This window comes from Scophthalmus maximus, chromosome 5, assembly GCF_022379125.1.
Source record: "Scophthalmus maximus strain ysfricsl-2021 chromosome 5, ASM2237912v1, whole genome shotgun sequence".
Classification (NCBI taxonomy): domain Eukaryota; kingdom Metazoa; phylum Chordata; class Actinopteri; order Pleuronectiformes; family Scophthalmidae; genus Scophthalmus; species Scophthalmus maximus.
The window spans coordinates 27,808,788-27,824,881 of NC_061519.1; the positions used below are offsets into that span (position 1 = coordinate 27,808,788).

General features: G+C 44.4%; 2 gene segments (V, D, J or C); both read right to left on the bottom strand.

The window, feature by feature from the left end:
• Positions 1-13,317: 13,317 nt before the first annotated feature.
• Positions 13,318-14,134, bottom strand: LOC118311636. The segment is given in 2 exon segments: positions 13,318-13,880; positions 13,967-14,134. Coding segments are annotated over 2 exon segments (477 nt in total).
• Positions 14,135-14,418: 284 nt separating this feature from the next.
• On the bottom strand, positions 14,419-15,170 carry LOC124850015. The segment is given in 2 exon segments: positions 14,419-14,888; positions 14,989-15,170. Coding segments are annotated over 2 exon segments (510 nt in total).
• Between the last annotated feature and the right edge of the window lie 924 nt (positions 15,171-16,094).

The following is a 16,094-nucleotide window of genomic DNA, read 5'->3' on the forward strand; positions in this document are numbered from 1 at the left end:
TGACAGGGTGTGACTCCCTCTAGTGGACCATGTGGAGTATTGACTTGTGTTTGCTGCAGAGGTTTTTGAACAGAGTTGTGTTGTTTCCTGTCACTGTGGGCCTCAGAGCACAGTAGTACACAGCAGAGTCAGTCACTGCAGCAGAGGAGATGATCATGTTGATTTGGTTTTGCTCCACTTTAATCATCAGTCCAGATGTTGGAGCAGTTACTTCTCCTGAAGCAGAGTGTGAGATGAGGAACTCTAGAGGTTTTCCTGGATGTTGTCGATACCAGAAGAAATAATCACTTGATGACAGTTTGGTGTCGTTGCAGGACAGAGTCACAGTTCTGTCTTCTACACTGAACTCTTCAGTCTTTACTGGTGTGAGTTCTCCACAGCTGATGTCTAAAGGAGAAAGATAAATGTTATTTCATGAAATAAAAGACGATTCATATTCATATTTTTCTGGGAGAGAAGCGTCTTTGTGCTGTTGAATGTAACATACCTGTTAGAGTGTAGAGAAGCAGTAGAGAAACTACAGAATGATGCAGTGACAGCATGTTGAATCAAGGTAATGTTGCTGGTTTGTATGTTGAACTCTGCTGAATATGGAAGTTCCTCTCTCTTCTATAGTTCAGTAACAGCTCAGCTCCTCCCTGAATCTCTCCGTCTCCTCTCACATCTGTATTTTCTCTTCTCTCAGTTCCACCTCCTCCACTTCACAGTCTTCCAGTATGTTAGTGACGTAACTGCCGGTTAGCTGGTGGTCCTGGCATACGCGTGTTCCCTGGTGGTGTCTGATGCAATGATCCACTTGAGGCCTGTAGTTTGTTCAAAAAACACAAACTTTAATGCAACGATGTCACAAAATGGAAATATAATAACAAACACAAACCGTGTGACTCCACTGCTGGTCGAGCCTTCACACACCAAATCCTGCACAGTTTCAGACTACCTGGAAAACGTAACCAGTGCGCTCTCTTACAGCGACAGTAACCTAAAGTTTTCTCCTCCATCACAAAAAGCCTTTTCTTTTTCTTTTTTCTTTGGTTTTTTTTTTATTGAAGGTTCTGGGAATAATCACATTAAGTTCTGAATATATATACAGAACCAAATTTTATATTTTTTTACTTTAACAAATCACAAACACAGCAGGGAACAAGACATCAAAATCAAGATACACCACAAAAGAAATAACAAGAAAAACAAAACAAAAAACAAACAAACAAACACATACACCACCATATGGACATGTACATTCACATTTCATTAATCTTCAATATTACAGGGCAAAGGTCAGACCAGAGGGGTCCACAATGTCCAAGACAGGCTGCCATATGTCATTAAATCCCTCTATATTTTCATGAAGGGTGTATGTCAATTTTTCCAGAGGGAGTACTCTCAGTACCCCTTTATACCAATTGCCAGTCCACGAGCATCCTTTGAGATCCAGAACTTGAGAATAGTCTTTCTTGCTATGTATAGCAGTTTTCCAACCAGTTTGGCATTGTTCCTTGCATTGTCCACTTCAGCTGCCAGAATACACTCAAGGGGTGATAGGTCCAGGTTCTATCCAATCAAAGCAACAATCTCCTCCATCACATTCACCCAAAATCTTTGTATCTTTGTACATTTCCAAAACATATGAATATACGTTCCGATATCCGATTTGCATTTGATACATTCAGGAGAGCCTTGACCCAATCTGCTTCTTAACAATGTTGAACAATACAGTCTGTGCACACTTTTAAATTGTGTCTCTGTCAGTATTGCAGCTCATAATAGTATATATGTTTTTTATAACTGATGCCCAGCTATCTTTGTCTATCTCACATTCTATATCAATCGGCCACTGCCCTCGGATGTGATCCGTAGAATAATTAGAATTTAAACTAAAAGCATCATAAATATAAGAAATAAATCGCTTCTGTATGGGCTGTTTGAGAATTTCTTCCAAGAAATTTAAATTTGGGGCATATAAGCTTATTGGTATATAATGTCTTACTTGTAAATAGTCATTATGACCTTTTTGCCCTGCCAGATGAACTGTGTAAACATTCTATCTAGATCTATAAAAAAAACTTTTGGGGATTGATGTTGGCAACATCTGCAGGGGGTACAGTAACCTAGGCAGTATGTTCATTTTAAGTACACTTATCCTGCCTAACCAGGACACAGGTAAGGTCCCCCACCTGTCTAGGTCCTCTTTAATGAGCCTTATTATTGGTTTGAGATCAAGATTAACCAGTTTTTGAAGTGAGGGGGCAATTTTTATGCCAAGATATGTTATCTGCTTAGTGGACCAATGGAAAGGAAAGCCAGTAGGTGGGAGTGAACCATCCAGTGCCCCAATTGGCATTGCCTCAGTTTTCGATAGGTTCACCTTAAAACCTGATACATGTCCAAATTGTTGTAGGCATTCCAGCAGACGAGGGATACCAGTCTCTAGCTCGGATAAATACAGCAAGACGTCGTCAGCATAAAGTGAAATTTAATGCTCTCTGCCTTTCACATTGAACCCCTTAATCAAAGAGGTGGTTCTAATAAGCTCTGCTAAAGGCTCAATAGCTAACGCAAATAGAAGGGGGCTCAGTGGACACCCCTGGCGGGTTCCACGCTCTAACGGAAAAGGATCTGAGCAGTACGAATTTGTAATAACAGCCGCTTTAGGGGACAGATACAATAATTTCAACCAATTGATAAAGTTAGTGCCAATCTTAAACCTTTCCATAGCATAAAAGAGGAACGGCCATTCGACTCTATCAAAGGCCTTTAGTGAATCCAGAGATACCACTAGACCCTGTGCGTCATTGGCTAATTGTATTATGTTCAAAAGTCTCCTGATGTTATTAAAAGAGCTCCTCCCCTTAATGAAGCCTGTTTGATCCGACTTTACTGGTAATGATATATACTGATTCGAGTCTCAAGGTCAGAACCTTGGCCAGGATCTTTGCATCTACATTGATGAGTGAGATGGGTCTAAAAGAAGCTGGATCTTCCGGGTCCTTACTTTTTTTCAAAATCAGACAGATGCTGGCCAATAACATTGTTTCCGGCAGATGTCGGGCAGTGCTGAAACTGTAGTTATAGGTTTTGACCAGGGGGGGACAGAGCTTGTTTTTGAAAGCTTTATACCATTCAGTCGGGAACCCATCTGGGCCCGGGGATTTTCCACTGCGCATTAGGCCTATGGCCTCTAATATTTCATTTTCCTGAATCGGCCTCCCCAGGGTTTTTTGATGGTTCTCTGTTAATTCTGGTCATTTAATTTTTGAAAGGAACCTGTCAAGTGTCTCTTTAGTGCTATTGTTATCAGATTTATATAATGATTTGTAGAATGATACAAAAACTGAACTAATGTTTTTGCGGTCAAAGTGTCTTTTCCCGGTCCCATCTCTAATCCCTGCTATGGTATTACAATTTTGTTTACTGTTTATAAGACGTGCTAAGTATTTGCTTGGGTTGTTCCCATATTCTTAAAGTCGCTGTTTTTGGTAAAATAATGACCTGGAAACCCTCTCATTTAAAATTGAGTTTAGTGGTGCTTTAATAGTCTGTACTTTAATGAGGTTTGTTTTAGTTGGGTTGGATTTGTGAACACACTCTGCCTTTTTTAGATCCGTTTCCAATTCGCTTTGCTTAAGTTGCAACATTTTCTTTCTGTCTGACATATATGGTATAGTGAATCCTCTGATGTAAGCCGTTGAAGATTCCCAGAGAAACTCCGGACTAGTTTCACTGTTGTCATTCAAATCGAAAAAAATATCGATTTCCGCCTCCATCTTTTTCCTAAATTCCTTGTCATTTAATATGTATGACGGGAATCGCCATCTCTGTATACCAGGTGTCGTTTCACTAATCATAATTTTTAGGTAAACTGGGGCATGGTCACTGATGTGAATAGATCCTATACTACATGCCGTCCCATGATTTGCGTTGGCAAGAAAAAATAATCAATTCCAGAATAGGAATTGTGTGGATTGGAATAAAATGTAAAGTCCCTTGCTGACGGATTCAAAGTCCTCCAGACATCTATCAGTGAGATGTCATCTAACATTTTAGTCAAAGTCAAAGTCAAAGTGAACTTTATTATTAATCAAAACAATGCAACAGTCATAACACAGAGGATTAAAATTGCGTTTCCCCATACTCCAAATGTGCAGTAATATTTAACAGACAACATATAGGATTGCAAGGACAACAACAAATAGACACAACATATGCAGACAGACAATGGACATATACATTATCGAAGATATTCACAGTGCCAGAGTATTCAAGTTTTGAGGTAAGTTATTGGGGTGCAATAATAATAAGAGGTGCAATATAGAAAAGTGCCAAGTGCAGAAAGCAGCATGGAGATGCATTTATATGTAAACATGTATGTTATTGTGTATATAAAAAAGCTTAGTGCAGACATTAGGTCAAAGTTATTTTGACAGTCAGTTGATCTTTGTTTGTGTAATGCTCATGGAATTTACTTGAGTGAGTTGAGTAGTCTGATGGCCTGAGGAAAAAAGCTGTTGTTAAATCCGTTGGTTTTGCTCCGCATGCTGCGGTATCGCTTGCCGGATGGTAGGAGGGTGAACAGTTTGTATGCTGGGTGGGTGGGGTCTTTGATGATATCGGTAGATCTCTTGCGACAGTGGGATGCGTATAAAACCTGGATTTCCAATTGGGGTGATCTGATGATCTTCTCTGCTGTCCTCACCACTCTCTGCAGGGCCTTCTGGTCAGCAGCAGAGCAACTGCCATACCAGACTGCGGAGCTGAAGTCGATGAACAGCATTCGCACGTAACTCTTATTGTTTTCCAGATGAGCCAGCCTTAGGTGGAGTGCTGTTGCTATGGCATCATCAGTGGAACGTTTGGGGCGGTATGCAAACTGGAATGGGTCAAGTGTAGAGGGGAGACAGGATGTTATGTGGGCCTTGACCAACCTTTCAAAGCATTTCATCATGATGGGCGTGAGTGCAATGGGCCGGTAGTCGTTCAGTGTTGAGGCTGGGGATTTCTTGGGGAGCGGTATAATGGTGGTGGCTTTGAGGCATGCTGGTATGATGGCTTGGCTCAGAGAGGTGTTGTAGATGTCCGTGAGAACATCTGTGGGTTGGTCAGCACAGTCTCTGAGCACATGCCCCGGTATGTTGTCAGGACTGTAGCTCTTCCGGGGTTCACCTTGAGTAGGGTCCTCCGCACATCAGCTGGGTCCAGGTGAAGTGTTTCATGGTCTGGGCAGGGAAGGGCTTTTGTTGGTGTGGTGGTGTTGTCTTTCTCAAACCCGCTGAAGAAGTTGTTAAGTGTGTTGAGGAAGTCTGTGTTGTCCTCGCACGGTGGGGGTGTTGGCCTGTAGTCGGTGATGGACTGGATAGCTTGCCACAGGTGCTTGGGTCCCTAGTGTCTGTGAAGTGTGCTTGAATTTTCTGTCCATAAGCAAGCTTGGCTGTTCTCACGCCCCGGTTCAAATTGGCCCTAGCAGTTCTGAGGGCGTCTTTGTCCCCGGACTTGAAAGCAGAGTTCCGTGCTCTCAGGAGCTCACGTACCGCCCTGGTGAACCAGGGTTTGTCATTGGCCCTCGTGGTGATGTTTTTGATGATGGTGATGCTCTGATCTGCTTCACAGATGGCTTGTTCCTGGTCAATAGAGGTCTGTAAACTGGAATTAGCACAACAGAGAGATGGTCTGAGTTCCCCAGGTGGGGGTGGGGAGCAGCTTGGAATGCCTGTCTAATGTTGCTGTAGACTTGGTCGAGTATGTCATTTCCCCTGGTTGCAAAGTTCACATGTTTGTAATAATGTGGTAGTACTGTCTTCAGTTTGGCCTGATTGAAATCGCCAGTGATTATGTAGACAGAGCCTGGGTTAGAGTTCTGCAATGAGCTGATAGACAGATACAATGTAGACAGTGCGTCTTTTGTTTTCGCACTGGCTGGAATGTACACAGCTGTGATGTTGATGTTCTGTGAATTCCCTTGGCATGTAGAATGGTCGACATTTAATTGTCAGAAATTCTATGTCCTCAGTACAATGGCTTGAGACAATTACGGCGTTTGTACACCAGTAGTTAATGATGAAAATGCATACACCACCTCCCCGAGATTTACCGCTGAGAGCATGACTCCTGTCCGCCCGGAATGTTGTCAGTCCGTCCAGCTGAATGGCGTTGTCCGAAACGGAGTTATTGAGCCACGTCTCTGTGAGGATGATGGCGTTGCAGTCTCTGACCTTTCTTTGTGTAGTTAAATCCAGTCTCAGGTAGTCCATTTTGTTTTCCAGTGAGCGAACGTTGGATAGCAGAATAGAAGGAAGTGCAGGTCTGTAGGGGTTAGCTTTTAGCCTGGCGCTGATACCCGCACGGCTGCCTCGCTTGCTAGGTCTAGCACACCGCTTGCGACGCATGCTAGGTCTCTCACGCCGCGTGTGCCGCCTCCAGTGTCAGCAGGTGATGGTAGGGATGTCCGCTGCCCCTGGGTCTTGCCGGTGTAGGATACCTAGCTTGCAGAGTGCCTCGGGTTCCAAAGCCAGTGTAAATCCAGAAGGGTTCTCGGAAAAGTTTTTTAGTCCAAATAGTGTAGTTCTGTTATAAACTATTCTCGCACAAGGCTATGGCGGTACAAACAACAAATTAAACATAAAACGCACATCGCTATCGGGAGCTGGGGTAGCCGCTCCCGTACAGCCGTACACACACCCTTTTAGTAAGGGAAGTACCTGTATTTGTTTTTCTATTTGTATCTGTAGGGGTTCTGTCTAGCTTATTGTTTAAACAACAGTTAAAGTCGCCCCCCAGCACTGTAAAAAGACATTTATATTCCTCCAAGACTGCTGCTATACCTGTCCAGAATGAAGGGGAAGGTGGATTAGGGGCATATATGTTCATCATAGTAACATGCACACCATAAATTGTGCCATGAACAAGGACATATCTTCCCTCTGGATCCTTTTTACATGTGTCGAGTACAAATGGAATGGCCCTGTGGATCACAATAGCGACCCCCCTGCTGTTTGAAGAAAATGAGGAATAGTAAGCCTGGCCTACCCAATCGTGCTTAAACGTCATGTGTTCTTTATCCACTAAATGGATTTCTTGGATATGAGCTATCTGTACCTTGTCTTTTTTGAGAAAGAGAGTATTTTCTTCCGCTTTATAGGATGATGGATTCCTTTCACATTTAGTGTGCAGAACTTGATGTTATTCATTCCAGACATTTATTTTTGTCATAGGAATACAGTGTCCCCCTACCAACGTTCTGGACATCTATAGCCGACCCCAGTCTAATTAGTTCACGTAAATATTCCCTTATGGTGGTGGTGGGATACAGAAAACAACCCAAAAACACCTAAAAACGAGAAAACACTTAAGTACACATACACCTCCTGTTACATTAACTTAGCTAAAGGGCACATGTGAGCCCTATTGAACTCTAACCTCTTTCCTTCCATTCACATCGAACACAGACTTGTAGGATTGAACAGAGCTCCCCAAACTTTCTGCTGTATGAACACATCTTAAAGGGATAGTTGCGGTTCACTGTACACCGCTTTCCTCACACAAACGGAGTTTCATAAAAAAAAAGAAAATCAAATAAAGAGATAGGTTACATATTAAACCCTTGCCACTATAAGCCTGTCCACAATCAAAAATACTTAAATCAGTGGATAAAATGTAAAAACCAAGAGGGCAGTGGATCATTCGGCCATATAGGCTAATAACATAAGTAAGGGAGAAAAAAATACAAATAAAATAACAAAAATATATTCCACTGGCATCTTACATTAGAAATGTTCGTAACTTAAACTTTACAATGGCACAGTCCGTTTATGTTCATTCACCTCATTTGTGTAATATCTTAGCTGTGTGACCACCACAGGCCAAAACTATTGAGTTAGCCTAATTGTGGGCTATGTGCTGCAGCTTTTGTACCGAGGTGTTGGCCTTCTGCATCTCTTCCACATACCTCTGTGCCTCTGCCGGAGGTTTGAACAGCTGGACCTTGTTGTCATGTGCGATGCACAGCACGGCAGGGAAAAGCATCCTGTAGGGAATCCCCAGTGCTCGGAACTTCTTTGCCTCCAGAAACTCACGCCTCTTTTTATCCATCGCGGGTGAAAATCCTCAAAGAAGTGTATGCGGTTGCCGGAGACATTGTTTTCACCCATGTTACGTGCGCTTTGCATGATCATCTGTTTATTCGCGTAGTTGTGGAGACAGATGTACGCGATCTTCGGTCTCGTAGGCTCCGTCCGCAGCTGTCCGGGGCTCCGGTGGCATCTGTCTGTCTTAATCCGGCCGTTTTTTCCCCGTGAGGTGCAGGGTTTTTTTGGTAACCACGTTTCAAAGACTTCTTTGGCGTTGGCCCCCCTCCGTGCGTTCGGGCTTTATGTTTTTACGTCTGGACCGTTTCTCCTGATCATCCAGCCTGTGGACCGCCTCGCTCAGCCGCGCCTCGGTGCGCTCAAGTTTAGTCGTAAATCCTCTGCTCCGCGACGTCCACCCTCTTCTCGACAACTTTGACACTTTCACACACCGAGCTCACTGATTTGGCAATCTGGTCGAGTTCAGTGTCCAAGCTGGCGCTGAGCCTTGCAAACACTCTTTCACTTATCTTGGTTACCAAGCTATCTACTTCATCGCTGTCGGCCATGTTGTCGGGAGCGCTGGTCTCTGAGCCAGACGGATTGCTTCGAGTTACTGGTCGCAAAACCCGTCTACTGTCTTTGTCCAAAAGTCACCCAGTGACATTACCCCTGTGGTTGACCTATTTTAGCAGTGAAAAACTATCCCTAAATTGTTCAGAACAGTGTTTAGTCTGGGCGCTCTGACCTGACGCTCCTACTCTCTTCGCATCACGTGACCCCCACCACACAACAAGCCTTTTCTTAATTGAAACGACACATAATAACTGTTCGGAAAATACTACGAAGAACTATCAGGAAAACAACAAGACATATCTGACTCATACACACCGGCCCCTACTTGTTCTCTACACCTAGAAACAATTAACTATTTCAAAATAAAAAGCCATGGGCACTCACAGTCCTTTGAGTCCCAACATAGAACGTCTTCTGTCTTGTGATGTGAGAGGTTGCTAGCCCTTGACATACCGTAGAGGAGTGCAGTCTTTACCACTGCCTCATCTCAAACTGCTTCAACGAGAAGACAAACCTTGGTGATAGGTTCGATCTAGTTCACTGGTCTTGGTCTTCACATGAACATGGTGAACAAGACCATGTTCATCTGGCACTGTCTTTATGACCTTACCAACGACCAATGACTTTCTTGGTGCAGTCTCGTCCACATGCACAAAGTTCTGTGACACGTGACCGCTTCTGTTTCTTTTGAGCTCAGGCAGGTAATCTCTCGCCCAGCGCGTCCTAAACAAGTTTGCCACATACTGGACCTGCCTTCACTTTCAGCGTGAGGAAACTCCTCTGACGAGTCACAGTGTCTGAAGAGGATGAAGTGACGTCATTCATCTGTTTGTGTTACTGAGGTGATTTGCTGCTCGTGTGACTCCTCCTCCCTCAGTGTTTCATTAGCAGCTGTAACCACGGTTACGGTGGTGAAACAGGAAGCAGCAGGATCCATCTGATATGAGGCTGTGGTTTGAATCCCACTTCCCTCCTCTTTGAAGAGGAGTCCCTGATCTGTGCTCAGCTTTTTGTGCAGCCTCTTCTACACTTTGCATCACTGTGTGTCTAGAGCACAGTAGTACAGAGCTGAGTCTGCCAGGGTCAGGCTGCTGATGGTCACTTCAGTGGAGGTTCTGCTCGTCTGGGACTTGTATCGACCATCAGGAATATTTTTATTACTACTACGTGATCTTGCTCCTTTCCAGAGAATAAACCGAGGTGGCTGAAGGTCAGAATCATGTCTGAACCAGTAAAGAGAAACATACTCATATGTTGTCTCATATTCACATCTGAGTGTGACAGATTCTCCTTCTCTTCCACTGACGTCATCTCTCACAGGAGAGATTGTGTCTCTAGCTCTTAGTCCTGGAAAAAGTAGAGAGAGTGAAGCCTTTCAGAAGCAGAGCGGAGAAGACAGAGCAACATGTGACTGTACAGTTTTACTCTGTGGACACAAACTGCTCCACTGTAGCTGAGCTCAGAACTCGACTGTACAGGACGTCAGGACAAACATCATCATGTGAGTTCAACCATGAGAAGGATCAAATTGCAGCAACGTCTCTCGTGTACAACAGCTGAAGAGAGACGTGATTAGTTGAGAAACTCACCTCTGACGTGAGACAAGAAGAAAAGGAGGTGAAGCAACATGTCTCTGGACTTGTTGAAGCCAAACAGATGAACAATGTTGTTGCAGTGAAAACACTCAGCAGCCTCTCTGCTGCACAGCCCTTCTCCTCAACACCAACACCACTCGGCTCTTACTTCCTCAGACGTTTCTGCTCCGGAGACACAAACACTCTCATTGGTTGAGGTAGACCTCAGGGGGCGGGGCCAGCGAATCCCCTTCTCCTGCTGATGAAATGATTAGTGCGTCCAGAAGACTTGTGCTTCAGGGAAACACATCAGAGTGAAACTGTAATGTTCTGTCACCATGTTTGTCCAAACTGGTGGAACATCCCTGTACCTGATGGAGGTTAAGTGATGACATGTCAGTGACCTTATGGTTTACTACATTTGGACGAGAAAATAAAGTTAAGAGAGCTCCTGATCTGTCTTGTTATTTGTCCTCTGAGACAAACTGTGGTTGTGTGAACCAGGTTCAGCTTTAAAGAGAAGACAAAGAACAATGTTGGTGGACGTCTCATGTGAAACCATCACAACAAAAGATCCTGTGATAGGTTGGCCTGAGAAGGAGCCACCCATCAGATGCTTCATGGGAATCGAAGGACACGTCTGTCAGCCATGTTTGAAGGAGCCTTTGAACAGTTGCTGTGACGTCTTTGGTCTTCAAATGCAGCGTCTGAAGTGAGACACAGTCGTTGTGTTTGAATATAATTTGGAAACAGTTACTTAGAAAATGAGAGGACCAATGATTGAACCCTGTGGTACACCCCAAAAATAGTACAGATTTAGTTGTTCATTCTCTCTGGTGTGAATCTTCGCCAAGAAGAATCTGGATGAAGAGAAACACTGAGGTGTGACAGGGTGTGACTCCCTCTAGTGGACCATGTGGAGTATTGACTTGTTTGCTGCAGAGGTTTTTGTACAGAGTTGTGTTGTTTCCTGTCACTGTGGGCTTCACAGCACAGTAGTACACAGCAGAGTCAGTCACTGCAGCAGAGGAGATGATCATGTTGATTTGGTTTTGCTCCACTTTAATCATCAGTCCAGATGTTGGAGCAGTTACTTCTCCTGAAGCAGAGTGTGAGATGAGGAACTCTGGAGGTTTTCCTGGTTGTTGTCGATACCAGAAGAAATAATCACTTGATGACAGTTTGGTGTCGTTGCAGGACAGAGTCACAGTTCTGCCTTCTACACTGAACTCTTCAGTCTTTACTGGTGTGAGTTCTCCACAGCTGATGTCTAAAGGAGAAAGATAAATGTTATTTCATGAAATAAAAGACGATTCATATTCATATTTTTCTGGGAGAGAAGCGTCTTTGTGCTGTTGAATGTAAAATACCTGTTAGAGTGTAGAGAAGCAGTAGAGAAACTACAGAATGATGCAGTGACAGCATGTTGAATCAAGGTAATGTTGCTGGTTTGTATGTTGAACTCTGCTGAATATGGAAGTTCTTCTCTCGTCTATAGTTCAGTAACAGCTCAGCTCCTCCCTGAATCTCTCCGTCTCCTCTCACATCTGTATTTTCTCTTCTCTCAGTTCCACCTCCTCCTCTTCACAGTCTGGCAGCAGCATGTTGGTCCAGATGGAGGTGGGCAGTCTTTTGTCTCTTTGTGTTTGCTGATTCCTTTATAACAGCAGTTACAGAACGGCAGCTCAGATGATTTCCAGGGTCCATCACTTTAAAGAGTTGGCCAACACAATGAGAACAGATTTAATAGTACAGACAACAAGGATCCAAGTTCTAGACTCAGTAACTTTTGTAAGTGTAATGTACTGGTTTAGACCCAAGCGCAACACACACGTAGCTATGTTGGTAATCAGCTTTATTGTTCACAAACTGCCGGCGGGCAGACAACGCCAATGAAACTGTCCCGGTGGATGACACCAACCAGGAAATCGTCAGTACACAGGAGTCGGGGCAGAAGACCGAGGTCTTTACCGGGATCAAGGCGAGACGGGAAGGTCGGGGGCAGCAGGCAGAGGTCTTCTCCGGGGTTCAGGCAAATCGGGGAAACCAGGGACAAAGGCAGGGTCTTAACCAGGGCTGAGACGATACGGGGAAGTCGGGGGCAGAACCAGAGTTGATACCGGGAGATCCATCCGTGGGTTATCGCTGGAAAATCTGCCATGTAGTACAAAGAACAATCTGGCGGTGAGTGAATGAGTGAGAGGAGGTTATATACGGACCGGATTGGTGATGAGCTGAAGCTGCGGAGCTAGGTGAGGTGCTGAGGTGGGTGTAGCTGATTGCTCGTGCGGGACAGAGGGGAGGTGACCTGGGAACCTACTGGGCATGAAGGTGAGCTGACTGTGACATTAAGACTTCAGACAATCCTTCTGCCATAATTACTGGACTTTGATGTATTTTATAACAGAACATGAGAGGACCCAGGATTGAACCCTGTGGTACACCCCAAAAAAATCACGGCTTTTGTTGTTCATTCTCTCTGGTGTGAATCTTCACCAAGAAGAATCTGGATGAAGAGAAACACTGAGGTGTGACAGGGTGTGACTCCCTCTAGTGGACCATGTGGAGTATTGACTTGTGTTTGCTGCAGAGGTTTTTGTACAGAGTTGTGTTGTTTCCTGTCACTGTGGGCTGCAGAGCACAGTAGTACACAGCAGAGTCAGACAGCTGGAGCTTCTGGATCTGCAGAGGAACTGATGTCTTGTTGACAATAGCATCAATTCTCTCCTGTTTTTCTGCAGGACGATCTTCTCTTGTTGAGAAGCGTAGCAGGAGCATCTTTGGGAAATCATTGACTTTTTGTTTGTACCAGAACAGAGTGGGAGATGGGTCACTGGTCTGAAATGTACAACCAAGTGTAAGTGTGTCTCCTTCAGTAGCAGTGACATCTCCTGCTGGCTGCACCACTCTGTCTTGTGCTTTACACTCTGAGGAAGAACAGAACATGCAGAGGAAGAGATGGATCAATGAAGGTGATTGATTAAAGGAGAAGAGTCAGTAGAAATGATCTGCTGTGATTCTCTGTATGATAAAGAGTCCATCACTGACTGTGGAGCTCAGTAACATGTTCAACTGCTTTAAGAGGAAACACGTTGAGTTTTCTATCTCACCAAAGACCAGAGCAGCAGCAATAATCCACAGACAATGTTCCATCTGTACAACAAGGTTTCAGTCAACAGGAGCAACTGACGATGTTCAACACTCAGTCTGACAGTTGTTCTCTTCACAGCAGCACTTATCACTCACACAGTGGTGAACACAGTGCACAAGTACAGTAGAGCCCCGCCTACTTCATAGTGTCGCCCTCTAGTGGCTGATGGGAAGTATTGAGTTGTGTTTTTGTACAGAGGTTTGGTGTTTCCTGTCACTGTGGGCCTCAGAGCACAGTAGTACACAGCAGAGTCAGTCACTGCAGCAGAGGAGATCTTCATATCCATCTGTGTTTTATCACCACTCACTGTAACAGACAGTCCAGAGACTCGACTATTTAATATTTGTCCTGTTCCTGAGTGAGAGACGAGGAACTCTGGAGGTTTTCCTGGATCTTGTCGATACCAGAAGAAATAATCATTAGAAGCAGCAGCTCTGGAGAAGTCGTAGGACAGAGTCACAGTTCTGCCTTCTACACTGAACTCTTCAGTCTGGACTGGACTCAGTTGTTCACAGCTGACACCTGAAGAAACACATACATGTTGTTATCACGTGAAAGATTCACATTTAGTCTGAACATGAGGTGAATCTAGTCTGTTTGTCTGTTACCCAGCCAGAGAGTCGTAACCAGGATGTTTCTCAGCCAGTGTTTCATGTCTGAAGTGAGAGGAGACGAGAGACCAACAACTCTGATACTCTGATGGATCTGAGCCTTCGTGTCATTGGTCCTTCCTCTTCATCAGCTCCACATTTACATCACATCTGCACTTGTGTTGTTTAGTTCCTCGTTTATTTCACAGCAGGTCACAATGAAGTCTGCAATGAATCCTATGATAGGTTGGCCTGAGGAGGATCCACCCATCAGATGCTTCATGGGAATGGAAGGACGCGTCTGTCGGCCATGTTTGAAGGAGCCTTTGAACAGTTGCAGTGACGTCATCCGTCTTCAAATGCAGCGTCTGAAGTGAGACACAGTCGTTGTGTTTGAATATAATTTGGAAACAGTTACTTAGAAAATGAGAGGACCAATGATTGAACCCTGTGGTACACCCCAAAAATAGTACAGCTTTAGTTGTTCATTCTCTCTGGTGTGAATCTTCACCAAGAAGAATCTGGATGAAGAGAAACACTGAGGTGTGATAGGGTGTGACTCCCTCTAGTGGACCATGTGGAGTATTGACTTGCTTGCTGCAGAGGTTTCTGTACAGAGGTTTGGTGTTTCCTGTCACTGTGGGCCTCAGAGCACAGTAGTACACAGCAGAGTCAGTCACTGCAGCAGAGGAGATGATCAGATCCATCTGGGTTTGATCACCTCTCACTGTAACAGACAGTCCAGAGACTGGATCTGACAGTTGTTGTCCCGTTCCTGTGTGAGAGATGAGGAACTCTGGAGGTTTTCCTGGATGTTGTCGATACCAGAAGAAATAATCACTTGATGACAGTTTGGTGTCGTTGCAGGACAGAGTCACAGTTCTGCCTTCTACACTGAACTCTTCAGTCTTTACTGGTGTGAGTTCTCCACAGCTGATGTCTAAAGGAGAAAGATAAATGTTATTTCATGAAATAAAAGACGATTCATATTCATATTTTTCTGGGAGAGAAGCGTCTTTGTGCTGTTGAATGTAACATACCTGTTAGAGTGTAGAGAAGCAGTAGAGAAACTACAGAATGATGCAGTGACAGCATGTTGAATCAAGGTAATGTTGCTGGTTTGTATGTTGAACTCTGCTGAATATGGAAGTTCCTCTCTCGTCTATAGTTCAGTAACAGCTCAGCTCCTCCCTGAATCTCTCCGTCTCCTCTCACATCTGTATTTTCTCTTCTCTCAGTTCCACCTCCTCCTCTTCACAGTCTGGCAGCAGCATGTTGGTCCAGATGGAGGTGGGCAGTCTTTTGTCTCTTTGTGTTTGCTGATTCCTTTATAAGAGCAGTTACAGAACGGCAGCTCAGATGATTTCCAGGGTCCATCACTTTAAAGAGTTGGCCAACACAATGAGAACAGATTTAATAGTACAGACAACAGTTTTTCATCAATGTACAACTTTATTCAATTCAATTTTTTCAATTCAATTTTATTTGTATAGCGCCATATCACAACATACATTGTCTCAAGGCACTTTACATAGTGAGGTCAATATTACAATATTACAGGGAAAACCCAACAAATCCCACAATGAGCAAAGCACTTGGCGACGGTGGAGAGAAAAAACTCTTTTAACAGGAAGAAATCTCTGACAGAACCAGACTCAGTTGTGGGCGGAGCTTCTGTCTGGACCGGTTGGGGTGAGGAGAGAGAGGAGGAAGAGAGGAGAGGGAGGGGGGAGAGAGGAGAGAGGAGAGAGAGGGGGAAGAGAGGAGAGAGGAGAGAGGAGAGAGAGGAGAGAGGAGAGAGGAGAGAGAGGAGAGGTGGGCAGAGAGAGGGTGGGAGGAGAGACAGTAATAATAATAATGACGGGTTTGGATCCTGCAGATCTGGGGTCAGATCTACTAGGGGAGAGAGAAAACAGAGTTAGTGACATGTAATGTAGATACATGGGGGCAGAGAGAGAGAGAGAGAGAGAGAGAGAGAGAGAGATTGAAAAGGTGGGAGAAGGAGAGAGATATAAAGGGAGAGAAAGAGGGAGAAGGAGAGAACGGGAGAGGGAGAAAGATGCTCATGATATAAGTTCCCCCAGCAGTCTAGGCTTATAACAGCATAATAAAGAAATGGTTTATTAAACACCTGAGCAGTTCTAAC